At 44.9% G+C, this 18,320-nt stretch overlaps 1 protein-coding gene across 1 annotated transcript in view; it reads left to right on the top strand.

The window, feature by feature from the left end:
* The window catches only part of LOC308244174 (maestro heat-like repeat-containing protein family member 1), a gene marked incomplete at both ends in the record, with an annotated part of 86,292 nt that overhangs the window by 55,876 nt on the left and 12,096 nt on the right, over positions 1-18,320 (top strand). The window contains 11 exons of the mRNA XM_080660160.1: positions 1,567-1,671; positions 2,423-2,558; positions 3,002-3,099; positions 3,665-3,814; positions 4,903-5,057; positions 5,312-5,444; positions 6,121-6,305; positions 7,123-7,260; positions 7,454-7,601; positions 8,362-8,502; positions 8,817-8,990. Of these exons, the coding sequence (XP_080516286.1) occupies positions 1,567-1,671; positions 2,423-2,558; positions 3,002-3,099; positions 3,665-3,814; positions 4,903-5,057; positions 5,312-5,444; positions 6,121-6,305; positions 7,123-7,260; positions 7,454-7,601; positions 8,362-8,502; positions 8,817-8,990 (1,563 nt within the window). The remainder of the gene's footprint in view (positions 1-1,566; positions 1,672-2,422; positions 2,559-3,001; positions 3,100-3,664; positions 3,815-4,902; positions 5,058-5,311; positions 5,445-6,120; positions 6,306-7,122; positions 7,261-7,453; positions 7,602-8,361; positions 8,503-8,816; positions 8,991-18,320) is intronic.

Genomic DNA, 18,320 nt, shown 5'->3' with positions numbered 1-18,320 from the left:
TTGTCATTCCTGTTTTTCTTTTCTGAAAATAAGCAAATCTCTTTTTATGGTATATTCTTATTTCCCTTTCTGTTTTACACAGTAGTTAGCACATTCTATTCAGTGCTCTTGGCCTTGCTTTTTTCATTTTTCCACATCACTTCACAGGTATACTCCTTATTTTTTTATGGTTTCATATATGCTGTGCATGTAATATAGTTTATTCAATCAGTCCTCTATGGATGGACATTTTGACTGCTTGTAATCATTTTGCTACTGGTTTTCTTCTTAACTTTTAAATTTGAAAGGATTGTAGATTCACTGGGAGTTGCATAAATAGTACATAGAGCCTCTATTAAAACCAGGGAATTTCCTGGCTGGTGTGGCTCAGTGGCTGAGCATTGGCCCATGCACCAAGAGGTCACTGGTTCAATTCCTGATCAGGCCACATGCCTGGGTTGCAGGCTTGATCCCCAGTGTGTGTGTGTGTGTGTGTGTGTGTGTGTGTGTGTGTGTGGCAGGGGGACAATGTGCAGGAGGCAGATGATCAATGTTTCTCTCTGATGGACGTTTCTATCTCTCTCCCTCTCCTTTCCTCTCTCTCTAAAATCAATACAATCATATTTAAAAAAACACACAAAAAATGAGGAATTGATGTTGACACACTATTGTAAGACATAGACTTTATTCAATTTTCAACAATATTTTAAAATTGATTTCAGAGTGGAAGGGAGAGAGTAGAGATGGAAACATCAAAGATGGGAGAGAATCATTAATTGGCTGCCTCCTGCACACCCCCTTCTGGGGATCAAGCCTGCAACCTGGGCATGTGTCCTTGACCAGAATCAAACCCAGGACCCTCCTCAGGCCGACGCTCTATCCACTGAGCCAAACTGACTAGGGCAGGAAGTGTTTCTTCTGATCAGTGAAGCATCAGTGTTCTTTTGAGTTGGCTGTGGATTTTTCATCTGCTACTCTTCTTCTTTTTCAATTATATATCACTGTCTGTGTGGTTGCATCATTGTCAGATTGATGAGTGTAGATTGACAAGTAGCAGGACCCATATTTGGGACCCATAATTTACCAAAGGTGAGACACTTTTACATTGTGTTTCAAGTGAAACCATTTATAATTATATTTTTCAAGTAGATTTACACACACTTTACTCTGGAATCTGTGAATAGGGTGACTCTTACTTTTTATCACCAAGTTCTTTTTCTACTGAAGAATGGGAAGAGGAGGGTAGGGGAACTCGGGGGTTATGTTGAAGCACTGAAGTGAATCAGAGTTGATATATTTTGAGAGCCACTGCTTAACCTGAAAGGGGTAGGAATTGAGGCGATTCCTAGCACCTAGATGAAGGGAAAATTGGGGGCTGGAGGATATAATATCTTGTAAACTTGATAGGAGAGAGGAGAGAATGAAACCTCTGGTGCCAGACCCACATATAACCTGCCTCTTGGCAAAAGAGGTCCTGCTGTCAGAACTCTTGCCCTAATACTTTGTAAAAGCCAGGTTCAAGAATATCTTCCTGTTCTCTGGGACACAGATGAATGGGCCTCTCCTTTTACTATCTTCTTCCTCCAGCTTATGGACACATGGCTTAATTCCCAGAAGGACAATGAGCGTGAACGGGCCATGTGGTGTACTGCACGGATTCTTGGATTTACGGCAAAAATGGAGGACTTCAAAGTGAGTGGCAGCCTGCCCTGGAGTCTGAGTCCTCATACCCTGTCTGGTTGCCCTTATCCCTACCTTCATCATATATATTACCTAGCTTCACTCACTCAATCTCATCCTCCTTCTCCCTGGCCCATGCTGTTTTCTCTTGTACATCCCGTCCTGTTCTCTCCTTTCTCCATCTGACATCTTCTACTAGTACTTGCTCTTTTTCTCCATCCATCAGTTTTATTTCATCCCACTTGGTTCAGTTTGATGCTATTTGTCTGAACAAGCAATTGCTAAATACTCACCTTGTGCCAAGCACTGTGTTAGGTGCTATAGCGAATACACAGATGACCAAGATAGTTTCTGACTTCATGAATCTTACAGACCACTGGGGAGAGAGGCATGCATAGAACAAACTTAAGTAGAAGGTGATAATGAATATATAAGCCAAATATAGTGGGACTAAAAGAGCAAAACGATTACAAGTGAGGGGGCAGGGAAAGCTTCATAAAGAAGAAGGCATTGAACTAGACTTGACAGATGAGTGGGGTGTCAAGGGGCAAAGAAGAGGGATAGAGTAAGGTAATTATAAAACTATGACCTCTTATGTCCTTTATGGCCACAATTCATCTATCTAATTCCATTCCCATTAACCTCACATAGTCTCACCTTTCATGTCTCTGGCATATGCATTTCCTCCTCTGAGTTCTTCCTGTGATAACTCAGCCTAAGGGAATGGCCGGGATAACTTGTGACTTCCAGCTTCCTTCCCCAGATGGAAATTGAATTCACCCGGCTGGGGCACTTGGTAAAGCTGCTGGCCATGCGCTGCCAGGACCCAGTGGACAACATCTGCTTCCTATCTTCCCAGGCTGTATACAACCTCTACTGTATCCTCTTGAAGAAAAAACGTATGAGGAACCTTCTCTTACCACTCCCCCTCCAACCACCCACTTAGGCCTGGCCATCCCCACACACTCGTCCCAAGAAGTTGCTTGAGTACCTCATTTCCATTGAGGAACCGACCCCCAAACATCTACAGATAATCTCTTGGGACAAAATACCTACATAGGAAATACTTCTTTTGAATTAGTTTCTGCTCCTCTGGCTGAGCCCCATATTTTTACCCAATTCTATCTCTCCTGTGAGACAGGCAAGATTGTTTGTTTGTTTTTTACCTCAGCTCCCACCATTTCGTATCTTAATGCCCATTCCTCTACTCTCAGCCCCACAGGACATACATAGCCCCAAGCTGACTTAGTTCAGTGGGAGTTTTGGTCTAGAAGGTGGCAAAGGGGGAGCTTGACATGCCTTCTGAGTGTCTGAGGGGTGGGGTGGTGTGTCTTTGTTTCAGAGATGAAGAAGAAAATGCAGGGCTTGTGGGAAGAAGGGGACATGAATGAAGCATATAGTGCCAATGTGTTCTATAACAACACCTTTGAGATTGCCGAGGTGAGAGAGCAGGACCAGAGACAAAGTGGGGAAAGCCTGGGCCACTCATTTACACTCTATTATAGACTCCTGGGGTGGGACTCTTATCCTGTCTCCCTTCCCATTCCATTACTAGATGTGAACTTCTCCTTTGGGGGAAATTTTCCCATCACATGCTACGATTTGTTCCCCCTTGAGCATCATGGGTCCTAATCCTTCTTTTTCCCGTCCCCCCAGAAGCATTTGCTTCATGCTAATGCTGCTTTGTGAGCAATGTGTAGACTCAAAGGGATGTCACTGAGGATCTTAGCCCCGGTTCTCCTCTCCCGGGGTTCTGCCTCTGCACCCACTGACCTCTGAGCCCCACATTGCACTTGAGACCAGTGTTTCCTCCCTTCCATCCCCAGGACTCTGTCCCCAGTGAAAGGGTCTTCTAGGAGTTAGGCAGACAGCACAAGCCTAGGACAGAAGCACATAAGCTCCCAAGAGAAGTCCTCCCTCACCAAGAAGAAAGGCACAGGCTGTCTCAGGCAGGGGGGACCCTGGGTCCAGACTGATAGCACCATCTAATCCCACCCTGTTGCAGGCCTTTGCAGAGTACTTCACCCAGAACCAGCTCACCAACCTGGTGCTGACGGCCATGGAGGAGCTGACTGGCAGCAGGGCAAAGGTGTCTCTGGCTGCAGCCCAGTTGATGAGCGCTGTCATGAAAAAGCGGGGCACAGATTTGATAAAGGTAGTGTGGTGCTGGGTGGGAGCTCTGCCTGGAATGTCAGGAGCCCTGGCTCTTGTCCTGGCTCTGTTACCAACCAGCCAAAGGGCCTTAGCCAAATCCCTCTCCTCAGCTGGCTTTAATTCCTTCACTTCTAAAATGTAGGCTTGCACTAGATTCCCTCTGTGGTCCCATGAGCTCTGACCTTTGTAATCCTGAGCTTGTAACTGCAGTGCCTCCTATCTGGGTGGCTGATTCCTCCGTTAATGACAGCCATGTGCAGGGGTGTAGGCATTGTTGGGGGACTCACCCCGACCCCATGGGGTGTCAGGAGCTTAGACCTCTGTGAGGGGGTAAGGCTGTGAATTGCAAACAAGGAAGATCACAGAATGACTGAACTTTGCATAAATTTTCTTTTAAGCTAACATAAAAATGGGAAGGCCTAGCATTTAAAAATGTGTTTCTCACTTCACTAAGAAAATAAAACAACTTTAAAATGGTGTCACATAGGACAACTCTCTGAGTGGCCACCATCCTCTTTATATGTGTCACAAGCTGTCCACCCCCTTCTCTCTCTGAATCCCCAGACACCCATTGCCTCCACTCATTTATGTGACTGGCCTGGCTTAGGTACCAGAGATGGAAGGGCACCATGATGGTGTCCTTGAGACATTGCAGTGAAATGGGCTTCCCAGAGGTCCATAGTTTAGAGTGCTGAGCACCAGATGAGAGCCCTATGGTCTTTCCACATCCAGTGCCACTGTCCCTGCAGTTTCAGGGGTGGAAGTTGACCTTAGCTGGAAGGGAAAGCCCTGAAGTGCGTCCAGGGCTTTTGCCTTCCTTTTGGAGGGCCTTGTGTCTCCTGGGCAACCTCAGACCTCCTCTCTGGATGTTGGGGCTGTGGGCAGGCATTTGCTCTAGTGGGCCTTGGCACGAGTTTCCTTTGGTGGGCCCAGCTGGTCTGGCCTTTCGCACCCCAGAACTCTGCCTTCAGAAGAGTCACTGACAGGATTGCAACTAGGCCCCTTGAGTTTGAAGACTTAGTAGAGAGGGAGGAGGAAGGAAGGAAGTAAAGAAGGAATGACTGGGGTTTTTCTGGCTCTCCCCTGCAGGTTGAGGAAATTGTGGCGGGCATCCTGGAACGGCTCAAATTGCAGCTGGAGCCCAACACAAAGGAGGAGATCCTTCGGGCCCTGTGCTTGCTGGCAGGCAACAGCACCCACAGTGTTGTGCCCCTGCTGCTCAACAGGCCCCTCCCTTGGGATAGGTACCACTCCCATACCCAGGAGCACACTCCATCCCAGTAAACCCTCCCCTGCTCCACCCCAAGCCCATGTTAAAAATCACTGCACAAGGATGCTTTCTTCTTGATGCCAATCAAACTTCATGTTCTTTGGCCAAGTCCTCTTGGGCCTCCCTCCCTCTAGAACCTGAGAACAGGCACTTCATGGGCTCAAGACCAGATGGGCACTAGAATATGATTACCAGGGCCCATGACATAGCTGTCCCTGGGTCCTGCAGAACTATTCTGGCCCTGTGGAAAGTGTTCGGCACTGAGCGAGAGACCACAATCAACATCCTGCAGCTGCTAATAGGCATCCTGGAAAACCACTCCACAGAGGGAATGACTGAGATAGCCCTGCAGCCCGTGGAGGTGAGCATGGGGAGGGGTGGGGCTGAGGACTTATGTCTGGGACTTGCATGCAGAGCTGAAGATTAAAGGGCACCTGGAGGGTGCGAGCAGGTATTAGGGAGCAGTGAAGAGAAGATGGTTAACACTGGACTCACTAATACTGCACATATGGTTAGCACTTTAACCGTGTACGTCCAAGAACTGCATGATGTAGAAAGTGCAGGAATCAATCCCATTTCATGGATAAGGAAACTGATGTTCAGAGTTAATCAGCTTTTTCTGTCTCCTGTGTTTGGGTCTGGCACCCATTTTCCTGGGGCCTGGCCAGGGGCATGGGCTGGTGAGGGCAGAGGATGAAGTTTGGTTGCCTGAAATTGGGTGGACCATTTATTTTCTGCTGAAAATTTAGACTTGGTTCCCTTTTTGTTTTTAATGTTTGGGAATAAAGAGAGAGCAGATTACATGTGTATGGCCCCTCATTTCCCCCAGGGATGAGCTGTGGGCTTTCAGTCTTTGGGTGCTGCTTAAAAACCTCAGTCAGAGTGAACTGTGACCTTTGGACAGTGACGGCGGCGGGGGGGGGGGGGTGGCGGGGAGGGGATGGAGGGATGGACTCAGTGTGTGGGATTGTGGGACCATTTATGTCTTTACCAGACCAAGTCAATTCTGATTCCGCCTTTCCATGTGTCCTCCCCAGGCGGCGTGTGCCTTGTGTGAGATGCTATCCGGGTCCCTGTGCCGGGAGGCCATCCAGGAGCTCTACCCCCGGCTATTGCTGGCTGTGCTATGTCATCTCTACTGGGTGATTGAGCAAAATGCCTCCCAGAAGATGGTGGTCTACAGGAAGGATGGGGGCTCAGGCAAGACCTTTGACCCTACTAGGTAAGCCTAACCCTGGTGTGATGGAAAATGAGACTAGTGAACTCCAGAGGGCCCTGGACAACTAAATGCCAATCCCTAGGGATACTGAAGAAGAGACTGACAGCAGTAGAGCTAGAATGTCGGTGTGGGTGCTGCAGCATCATGTGCTGGAATGTTCGCACATATTTTCAAGTTTCTCATTACTCTTTTCCCTGCATGCACTCTTCTGCTTCACTCAGCGGTTCACGTCTCTGTTCATGACTCGGCACATGAAAGATTGAATTCTCTCCATGCAGCTGAGCCATTCGAATCTGGATGATCTCTGGCTTAGCTTTGTCACTAGCTGTGACATCTCATGCAAGTCACTACTGCAGTTTTCTGCAGTAAGATGGGTGTTGAACTACTAAATAAGTGGTTGTCAGACTTTTTTTTAAAAGTCAGGATATTCTACTCAAGTGAAATCTTACAGTAAGAAAATAAAGAAAACCAGTAACCAGAGACATTGTGGTTAGGTTGGTGTGGAGGTGAAGAGATATCCTAACCCTTTTACACCTGGAGAGCAGAATTTGAAAGCTGAGGCACTAGCATATCTTTATAGTCTCTTTACAAGACTCTGTGGTTGGATGAGCACCAAGGTTGAAGCGGTGAGCAGACAAACAATTGGAGATGGGTTTCATATTGCCATGGTTTATCATCAGCTGGAAAGCAGGATCCAGCTAGCTACCAGATTAGAGAACTGACTCCTGGCTTGCCAGGATAAGGATGCAAACTACGGCATAACACCTTGTCCATCCTTCTGTTCCTTCTTTTCACACACCTTGTGATGATTGGCCTTCAGTTGTGCCCTGGAGGTGGTGAAGCTGGTGTTGTTCGCAGCTGCATATGATGGAGTGGTGGTCTATGCAGATGAGCATAAGTGCTGGGATCTTCTGTCCTGCCCTAAATTTTACTACATAGGGATCATGGAACTGACAAGGTGGGACCATTTCCCCAGCATGCCTAATACCACTCTAGCCCCCAGTCCCAATTTTCCAGGGCACAGCACTCAACTATAGCAGCCTTTAACCCTCCCTTCCTCATCTCCCAGACCTCAGCCTTCACATTTTCCCTGTTCTGTGCATACTGTTCCCTTGCCACCTCCCCTCCACCACTGCCCACTCCCCACCCAGCAACTCTTGGCTTCCTCTGCCCCACCCCAGCGGCATTGTGAAGAACTGTGAACCAGTCATGCTGCACCGAATTCTGAACCTTGCCAAGAACCTCCTCGACAGCGTAGATTATCGTCGGAAGATCTTGGCCAGGACCATCTATGCACAGGTGAAAGCCTGGGGAGAGGACCGCAGCCCTAGCCATTCATTTCCTGTAGCTGAGGAACATTTAACAGAAATGTTAAATAACTTGCCCCAGAAAGTGGAAAGAATAGAATTGAGTGTGGATTGCTTCCCTGCCATTTCAGAGCCTGGTTAAAAAAAGCCTGCCTGGGAGGGGAACAGCAACATTAGTCCCCCCAGAATGATTTTAGGATCCCAGGATTGGGCCCAAAATGCTAACATTATCAGCGTTATCCATTGCCTGTGGTTCTCAACCTTTTTAATGCCGCGACCCTTTAATACAGTTCCTCATGTTGTGGTGACCCCCAACCATAAAGTTATTTTTGTTGCTACTTCATAACTGTAATTTTGCTACTGCTAATGAATCATAATGTAAATATCTGTGTTTTCCAATGGTCTTAGGCTCTATAGCAGTGGCTCTCAACCTGTGGGTTGCCTAAGACCATCGGAAAACACAGATATTTACATTACAATTCATAACAGTAGCAAAATTACAGTTATGAAGTAGCAACGAAAATAATTTTATGGTTGGGGGTCACCACAACATGAGGAACTGTATTAAAGGGTCGCGGCATTAAAAAGGTTGAGAACCACTGCCTTAGACTCTACCCCATGTGCACAGATCTACCACTGCTCTCAACTGGTCACAGTTCTTACCTGAGTATAGGGCCTGAGGGGAGCTAGAGAGACATCAGGTACCCATGACCTTTTCTCCATCCATCATTGTAGTATCCTTGCTTCCACAGCTCCTCTGGCATCGATCAGTGGCTCAGACTCTGGGGCAAGACTTTGTGGGCAATCTAGTCAAGTGGATTAAGGAGCCCAACCTCATCATGAAAGAAATTGGACTCCGTGGAATCAGTAACCTGGCACTGCATCCAAGACAAGTAAAAGTGGGGGTCCCAATGGGAATCAAATGTTAGTCTCTGAACCACTTAGGGTCTCTTAATTACCCAGAGCTTAGTATATTTCTCAACCCCACATCCTAAGGCAGTACAACATCCAGTTTATAGGCTTACATAGCCTGGCCATCTAACCTCCCAAACACCCTGAGCACCAGCCTTCCACTTCCTCTGCACATCCAGCCCCTAGATTCCCTAGGTCTGTGTTTTTTTACGCACCACCTGTTTTCTCAAAACCCTATCCCTAAAGTGTTGCATGATCCCCAGAGGATAAGTGATCTCTGCCTTCTTCCAAATAGTCAGAGTCTCTGAAGAGCCTGGTTCCATTCTTGCGTGACTTCTTGAAGAGTGAGGCGCGAGTGACAGTTCAGGCAGTGAAGGCCCTACGGAACATCATCTACCATGGGCAAGGAGGGGAGGTCAAGGCGGTGTTCTGCAGCATTTCGAAGCATCTGCGTCCACTCATCAATGATGTATGGGTCTAAATCCCTAGGATTAGTTGGAAACAGTATAGTATGGGCTGGGGCTGAAGGTGAACCCTGGAAGCTGAATTAAGGGTACTGGGGCAGGGCTATGGGACTTGGTGGAAGGGTAAAATCACTGAGGGGCAGATAAAAGGAGACTTGGCTACTTGAAGCAGTACATTAGACAGGTCCAAAATTCACTCCCTATTACATACAGGTGTAGCACTCATCCACTTGCTCTTTTACCACATATTCCCTGAAAGAGCCACTGAAGGGCAAAATGTGACATACTGATGTAAAATTGGTTCTGACTCCAATGATCTTCCCCTGCAGACTTGAAGAGTGGGGGAAGAACTCATAACTTCTACCCTCCTTCCAAACAACACAGGGACCCTAGAATGCTAGGAGCCTTGTTACAAGAACCCAAAGGCTCAGAAATCTGAATTTCCCAGGCCAATAACAGCCCACTCTATCTCTCACCCTCTTTACAGATCAGAGACATTTTGAATTGAAGGGACTTCACATCAGAGATGTATGCTTACTTACAGTATTCCTGTTCTGGCATCTATCAATTTTTAATATTTGAACCTTGGATTTGAATTATTTTTGTATCAGTCTTATAATCTCTAAGAGCCTGAACACTCCATGATTCATCTATTTTTCTGTTACTTTTAAAGTCCAACATGTATATTTGACTTGACAAAGCAAAAAGATAACCTTTACCCTTCATCCAAACAATATAAGAACCTTAGAAGCTTGATTACACTGCCCCCATTTTATTAATTAATATTGTCTGGTATTTTAGTTTCACATTCTTTTAAAATCCCCAAATTTGGTGTTTAACATAATCACCACCATTGTTGTTATTTTATACAGTCAATACTTATTGGGATTTACCCAGATGTTGTTTACACATTTCTTCATTTACCTTTCCTTCTTATAGCTCTCTCCTCCCTTCTAGATTGATTTTCTTCTTTTTTCTTTGTGGCTTCTTCAGTGAGGGTCTGTTAATAGCAAAAGTTTTCAGTCTTTGTCTGAAAATGTCTTTATTTTGTCTCACATTTGTCTTTAGTTTTCAGCAGTTTAGGATGTGTTGGCATGAATTTTTTTAGGTTTAGCCTGAATTTCTTGAAATCTCTATATTTATGTCTTTTACCATACTTTAAAAGTTTGTAGCCATTATTTCTTCAAAAAGTTTTCAGCACATTCTTTTGCCTCTCCTTTTAGAAATCTGATGACAGAAATGTTGGACCTTTTGCTCTTGTCCCATCAGTCCCAAGATTCAGTTCATTTCCAATAATTTTCCTCATTGTTGTTCAGATTGGATAATTTTTATTGATCTGTCTTCAAGTTCACTGAGTCTTTCCTCTGACATCTCTGTTTTGCTAATTTGTATTTATCAGTTTAAAAATTTCCCATTTTTCTTTATCTTGTCTATTCCTTTGCTGAGGCTTTTATTTCTGTATTCATTACAAGGCTATTCAGTGTTGTTGTTGGAGTATTTTGTATCATAACTCCTTTAAGATTTATAACAGATAATTCCAACATCTGTTTCATCTTAACTGGCATATCAGTTGTCTTTTCCCATGTGAGTCAAATTTTCCAGGCTCTTCACATATAGAGTGATTTTTTTTTAAATCCTCACCGGAGGATATTTTTTCTATTGATAATTTTTTTAAAGAGAGTGGAAGGGGGAGAAGGGAGAAAGAGAAAAAGAGAGAGAGATATATGGATGTGAGTAAGACACATTGATTGGTTGCCTCCTGCTCGTGCAGAGGACCGAACCTGCAACGGAGGTACATGCCCTTGACCAGGAATTCAACCTGTGACCCTTCAGTCCACAGGCTGATGCTCTAACCATTGAGAAAAACTGGCCAGAGTGATTTTTGATTGCATCTTTATAAATATTAAGTTATGTGACTCTGAGTCTCATTGAAGTCCTATGGAGGATGCTCATAGTTTTGCTTTAGAAGGCAACTGGCCTACTTAAGTTCAGGCTGCAAGTTCTGACTAGCCTTCTGTGTGCACAGTGTAATTTCAATGTGAGTCTGAATATCGAGCCATTGCCCCTTTGAATGTTCACTTTCCCAAGTTCCTCCCTCACCATAACCTCCCTGATTTTACAGTTCCCTGGGGCTCCCTTTTTCCAGTTGTTTGGCCAGAAAGCTGAGGCTTTAGTTACCCTGCAATGCCAGGGACGTCTGTGACTGTGCCTACATTTGGGCCAACTGGCATGAAGGCAGAGAGAGGAAATGAAGAAATGGAGGTTTGTCCATCCTCTTGGGGTCTCAGCTCCTTCAAATGGAGAGTAAGGTTTCCCTCCCTCCAAGTTTTGGCTCCTATAGATTCCCACTAGGGTTTGTGTGGGGGCTGTGGCATGAGAGAACAGGAGGAGAAAAAAAACTGAGGGATTTCCCCACTCTCTTTGAGCAGTGTGAGTTCCCTTTCTGGCTCTTTGAGGTTAACTAGACGACTTCTCTTGGAGCATTCTGTCGGCCTATGGTGCTTGCTTCACAGGTTCTGGTTGCCTTCTGGGCAGGTTGGGGAGACCAATAGATATGAAAAGCCAGACCCCTAGGCTATAGAAACCAGTGATATCCCCCTACCCCATGGAAGCTGCAGTGTCAGCAGCCTCTTTATCTTTGGCACTGGGAATTTCTCTTTCTTGAAATTGTAGTTATTTAAATTTTTTTGGTATATTTTATTTTGCATTTTAAGACGTCTATAACGGGAAGGTTGTCAGGTTATCGTCCATATTGCTGGAATGGTAAATCAAGATTTATGGTATAACTGAGAAATAGTAAGTGGTCATTATCTACACAATGGCATCCTAGAAAGTGAAAAGAACACTGACGCAGGCAAGGGCTGTGAAATTTGGGTTCTAGGTGCTGCTTTCCCATTCACCTAGTCATATAAATTGACTTAGTTAAAACTCTGTAGTTTTCACTCCCAGTCAAGATGGCAGCATAGGTAAACACTGTACTCCCCTTCTCCCATGACCACATTCCCACTAAGCTACAGAGCAACCATCATTGATACCTGCCTGAATTCGAGCTGAACAGAGCCCTAAAGCTAAGGATATACAGAAGAAGCCACATCAAGGCTAGTAGGAGGGGCAGAGGTATGGAATGGGCTGGTCCCACACCCACATGTACTGGTTAAAGATGGAGAGAGATATCTCAGCTGTGAGGTCTCCCACTGTGGAGTGAGGAGTCCCAGCCCCACACCAGGCCCTCCAGCCCAGGGTTCCAGTGCTGACAAGAGAAGTCCCCATAAATTATGACTATGAAAACCAGTAGAGATGGTGGCTCAGTAAGGGGAGGGAGGGTGCTTCTGGAATCACAGGCATTCCTCTTAAAAGGCCTTTGCATGGAATTACTCGCTGATGGATCACTTGCTCTGATCTCCAGCACTGGGGCAGCACCTCAAAAGGTGCCAAAGGTAGAACTGACTTATCTGGCTTCAGGGAAAAGCTAGAAGGGCAGCTGTCTCCCAGAGGAAGTGCTGGCAGAAGCTACTGTTCCTTTGCTAAGCCCTCCTCCCCCTGCATGTGTAGGCAAGCATCAGATCTGAGTCTCCCTCAACCTGGTTAACACTGTTTCATACAAAGAGCTTGTTTTGGCATATGGCAACATTTCTAAAAATATCTCAAAGGTTCACAAACCCCAAACAAGCAGCATCTGGCCCTGGCATGCCCTGTCCCGCTTACCAAGCATCTCCAAGCCTCGCACCAGCAGCATCTGGCCTCAGTTTGCATCTTATCCTCTCCCAGGCACCTCCAAGTCCACCACAAGTGGCAAACATCTGCAGATCACTTTGTAGCTAATACCAGGTGACCCCAGACACGTCACAAGCAGCAGATAACCTTGACCTGCACCTCTCAATAGGTCCCAGAACCAACACACCCAGTGTTCAGCCTCAGACTACACCAGAACAGCACCCAACTACACCCACAAATGACACTCTCAAAGGGCAGACTCAGATGGTACAAGAGCAGAGACCTCACCGTATCCCAGACGAGTTCTGACCTTTCCATCGTGGAGAGTAGAGCTCCTCTGAATCTGCGTGTTCACGCCAATTGGGGACCGGTGCTCTGAGGTTCACAGCTGTTCGGTGGGTGCCGCAGTTGTAGATTTTCAGGCTTCCGATAACATCCACTTTCCCCTTCAAGATGGCATGGTCTCCGCGTCTGACCGGTTGCTCCAGGAGGGAACCCAGCAGCAGTGGGGGCTGCCCGGTCAGGGGAGCTTCTTCCAGCAGTCCTGCACCGTCTCCTGGAGTATAGCTGTCTCTCAATTCACCAACAAACACTCCCCGTGCGAACCTCAGCTGTTATTTCTATCTGCTCCAGGACAAGGCTCGGGACATGTCTGTCTATTCCGCCGCCATTTTTTCCTTCTCCCCTTTAGCATTTCTTTCATTGCTGGTTTAGTGGTAATAAACTCCCTTAGTCCTTTTTGTCTGTGAAGCTCCTGATTCCACCTTCAATTTTGAATGCTAGCCTTGCTGGGTATAGTATTCTTGGATTCAGTCCCTTGCTTTGCATGACTTTGTATATTTCATCCCATTCCCTTCTGGCCTGGTGTGTTTCTGTTGAGATCCTTTGTAGGTAACTTTCTGTCCCTTTCTGGCAGCCTTTAAGATTTTTACTTTGTCGTTGGTGTTCGCCAATTTAATTATGATGTGTCGTGGTGTCGGTCTTTTGGGGTTCAACTTGTTTGGGACTCTATGTACTTCTTGGACTTGCATAGTTTTTTTCTTGCCAATATCAGGGAAGTTTTCTGTCATTATTTCTTCAAACAGGTTTTCTATTCCTTGCTTCTCTTCCCCTCCTTCTGCTACCCCTATTATGCAAATGTTGTTTTGTTTTGTGTTGTCCCAAAGCTCCCTTAGGCTCTCCTCTTGCTTTTTAAGTCTTCTTTCCAGTTGCTGATGTGTTTGTGTGTTTTTTCCTACCTTGTCTTCTAATATGCTGATGCGGTCCTCAGACTCTTCTAGTCTACTGTTTAAGCCTTCCATTGTGTTCTTTATTGCAGCTATGTCGTTCTTCATCTACTCTTGGTTCCTTTTCATGTTGGTGACATTCTCATTCAGCTCCTTATAGTTCTCATTGAGTTGTGTGTATTTGTCATTAAGTTGCATGTATTTGTCATCCAGCCATTTAAACATCCTTATAACCATTACTCTGATTTCTTTCTCTGATATGCTGCTAGCCTCAATTTCATTTAACTCCCTTTCTGGTGATTCCTCTTTTTCTTTCCTTTGGGGATTGCTTTTTTGTCTTCCCATGTTTTGCTGTAACGTTTTAATTGTAGGTCCGATTGGTTTGATACTCAGGTTCTTTTGGAGATGGTGCTACTGGTGTGATCTCTCAGGTCTCCTGGCCTGGTAATCTAGTGTAGCTCCCTACTTGAGCTATTTGGGTTCTCTTGATGTAGGTCTGTGAGCTGGAAAGGTACAATTGTGGTGTCTAGAAGTCAGCAGCAATGGAAAGGGGTGTCGCAATTTTTGCTGTCTTGCGCCCTTGATTGAAATCAAGCGTGTCCAGCGGGGACTCATAATGGCACCCAGGAACCGTCTGTTGTGATGATGGGTCTCAGGAGACCTATGTTCTGGAAAGGCATGACTGTGGTGTCCAGAGTTCTGTAGTTGTGGAGTGGGCAGACTCAGATTTTGCTGCTGCACCTGTGGTGGATATGCGCACGCTCCCAGTGGAGGTTCACAGGGGCACCCGTATTGCGTTTGCCAGCAAGTGGCGCTGAAGTACTCTGAAAGGCCCTGGCACTGAAGCCACGTAATTGAGGTGTCAGTGTGCAGGTATCCAGGATGAGTGAATTCAGAATTTCTACTGCCAGGGGAGTGTGTCCCTGTTTGTCCAAGATCACACCCAGCAAGGACTCACAGCAGCTCCCACAAGTGCCCTGTGGATAGATGGGCTCTGCTTGCCTGCCCGTTGGAAATGCATGTGCGGGCTGATGGTGCATTTGGCGCAGAGCTCTGATGCACTTCGAGGGGCCCTGGTGCTGAAGTTAAGCATCTGGGGTGTATGGGGGCAGTTATTCAGGAGAAGGGAGTTCAGAATTTCTACTGCGGGGCAGCACACCCTTGTCTGTACAGAATCACACCCAGCAGGGGCTCCCCGTGGCTCTGAGGGGCTGCCTAAGGAGTGGTGTGCCCTGGATGCCTGAGGGCAGCTAGAAATGTGCAAAAGTGGTGTCCGGAGTTCTGCAGCTGGGGAGGGGAAAGATGCACTTACGGCTGCCAAGAGGTTCACCTTTGGAGGTGGCAGTCCCAGGGTCCCTGGGTCTGCAGCTGGGGTAGCAGGATTTTGGCTGGAGTGGCTGCTGGGTTGCGGGAAGTGTCAAAATCCTGTCTGGGTGGTGGTTCTGATGAGTTCCTAGAAAAAGCCTCTGTCCCCTTCAAGATGGCGTGGGCTCCGTGCCCGAGTCCTGAAGTCCAGGGAGTGCCTGCAGCGGTGGTAGTCTCTCCTTGTCTGAGAGAGCCTGGTCTGCCAGCCCGTGCTGTTCCTGCAAGATTTAACTGTCCCTTACTCACTCACACACACACCACACACATCCACACACTCTCCTTTCATACCCTCATTCACTCACTTTCTTTCCCTCACCTCTGTCCTGCCAGCCGCCATCTTTTCTTCCTCTCTTTCCAGTAGGTTGTGTTTTTAAAAAATATTTTTTATTGACTAAAGAGAGGAAGGGAGAGGGAGAGAGAAATAGAAACATCAATGATGAGAGAATCATTGTTAGGCTGCCTCCTGCATGTCCACATGGCTGCACCCCACGCATGTGCTCTGAATGGGAATCGAACTGTGACCTCCTGGTTCAGAGGTTGATGCTCAACCACTGAGCCATGCCAGCTGGACTGACTTTTTACTTTTTTGATGGTTTTCTTTGCTGTACAAAAATTGTTTAGAGTGATGTAGTCTCATTTGTTTATTTTTTCTTGTTTCCTTTGCCCAAAGAGATATATCAGGAAAGTAATATTGCTAAGAAAAGTGTCAGAGATTTTACTATGTTTTCTTCTAGAAGTTTTATGGGTTTAAGTCTTTAATCCACTTTCCATTTATTTTTATGTATGGTGTAAGAAGGGTCTAGTTTCATTTTTTTTAATGTGTCTGTCCAATTTTTTCAGCATCATTTATTGAATGGACTGTCTTTACGCTATTGTATGTTCTTGACTCCTTTGACCATATAGGCAAGGATTTATTTCTGGGCTCTCCATTTTGTTCCATTGATTTTTATGTTGTTGTTGTTTTTTGTTTGTTTGTTTGTTTTGTTTATTTTTTTACCAGTACCATGATGTTTTGATTACTATGGCCTTGTAGTAGTTTGATATCAGGTAGCGTGATGCCTCCAACTTTGTTCTTCTTTCTCAAGATTGTTTTTGGCTATTTGGTGTCTTTTTGGTTCTATATAAATTTTTGGATTATTCTAGTTCTGTGAAATAAACCATTGATATTATGATAGGAATTGCATTAAATTTATAGATTGTTTTAGGTAATATGGACATTTTAACTATATTAATTTTTTCTTTCCATGAACACAGTATATGCTTCCATTTATTTGTACCTTCTTCAGTGTGTTTCTTTAATGCCTTCCATAGTTTTCTGAGTATGGTTCTTTTATCTCTATTAAATTTATTCCTATGTATTTTATTTTATTTTATTTTATTTTCACGCAGTTTTAAATGGGATTGTTCTCTAAGGTTTCCTTTCCGATAGTTATTATTGGTGTATACAATTGCAACCAAAAAGAAAAGAAAAAAAGCAATCAATTTCTAATACTTATTTTGTATCCTGATACTTTACTGAATTAATTTATAAATTCTAGTAGTTTTTTTGGTGGAATCTTTAGGGTTCTCAATATAGAGTATCATGTCATCAGCAAATAATGACAGCTTTATTCCTTTCCAGTTTGGATGCCTTTTATTTCATCGTCTTGTCTGATTGCTATGGCTATGACTTCCAGTAGTATGTTGTGTAAGAGTGGTGGAAGTGGACATCTCTGTCTTGTTTCTGATCTTTTAGTTTTTCCCTGTTGAGTTTGATGTTAGTTGCATGTTTGTGATATATGGCCTTTATTATGTTATGGTATGTTCACTCTATTTCTACATTGCTGAGAGGTTTTTTTTTTTTTTAATCATAATTTTGATGTGTCTTGGCGTGGTTCTCTTTGGGATTATCTTGTATAGGATTCTCTGCACTTCCTGGACTTGTGTGTCTTTTTCCTTCACAAAATTAGGGAAGTTTTCCATCATTATTTCTTCAAATAGGTTTTTTTTTCCTACTTTTTTTTTTTAATATATTTTATTGATATTTCACAGAGAGGAAGGGAGAGGGATAGAGAGCCAGAAACATCGATGAGAGAGAAACATCGACCAGCTGCCTCCTGCACACCTCCCACTGAGGATGTGCCCGCAACCAAGGTACATGCCCTTGACCGGAATCGAACCCGGGACCTTTCAGTCCGCAGGCCGACGCTCTATCCACTGAGCCAAACCGGTTTCGGCTCAAATAGGTTTTTAATCCCTTGCTTTCTTTCTGCTCCTTCTGGTGCCCCCGATAATGCAGACATTGGTATACTTGATGTTGTCCGAGAGACCAATTTTGCTATTCTCATTTTTTAAAATTTTCTTTAGCCCTGACTGATTTACTCAGTGGTTAGAGCATCGGCCCATGGACTGAAGGGTCACAGGGTCAATTCTGGTCAAAGATTCAATCCCTGGCCCTGGTTGGGGAGTGTGCGGGAAGCAACTAATCGTTGTTTCTCTCCCTCTGTCTCTCCCACTCCCTTCCACTCTCTCTAAAAATTAAAGGGAAAAATATCCTCTGGTGAAGATTAACAACAAAAATTCTCTTTTTTTTTTCAGTGCTCTGATTGGCTGTTTTGTGCTACCTTATCATCCAAATTGATAACTCAATCCTTTGCTTCATTTAGTCTGTTGTTGGTTCCTTCTAGAGTACTCTTTATTTTTGACTAGTTCTTTTTTATAGTTTCTGTGTCCTATTACTATCTTTTCTTTTTTTTTTTTCACTGAGTTCAATCTTTCTTCCGTATGTTTATTGAGCATCCTTATAACCATTGTTTTGAACTCTATATTTGGTATATTGCTTGCCTTTATTGTTTTTAGTTCTTTTTCTGGGGATTTCTTCTGTTATTTTATTTGGGGCATATTTCCTTGTATTCTCATGGTGGCTACCTCTCTGTATTTGTTTCAGTGTATTAGGTAGATCTGCTATGTCTCCCAATCTTGGTATGGTGGCTTTATTTAGTAGGTGTCTTGTGGGTTTCGGTAGTGCTGTCTCCCTCATCACTCGAGCAA

This window comes from Plecotus auritus (assembly GCF_963455305.1).
Source record: "Plecotus auritus genome assembly, chromosome: 3".
Taxonomy (NCBI): Eukaryota; Metazoa; Chordata; class Mammalia; order Chiroptera; family Vespertilionidae; genus Plecotus; species Plecotus auritus.
The sequence above is the reverse complement of the archived record's forward strand: the minus strand, read 5'-3'. Positions and strand labels throughout refer to the sequence as shown.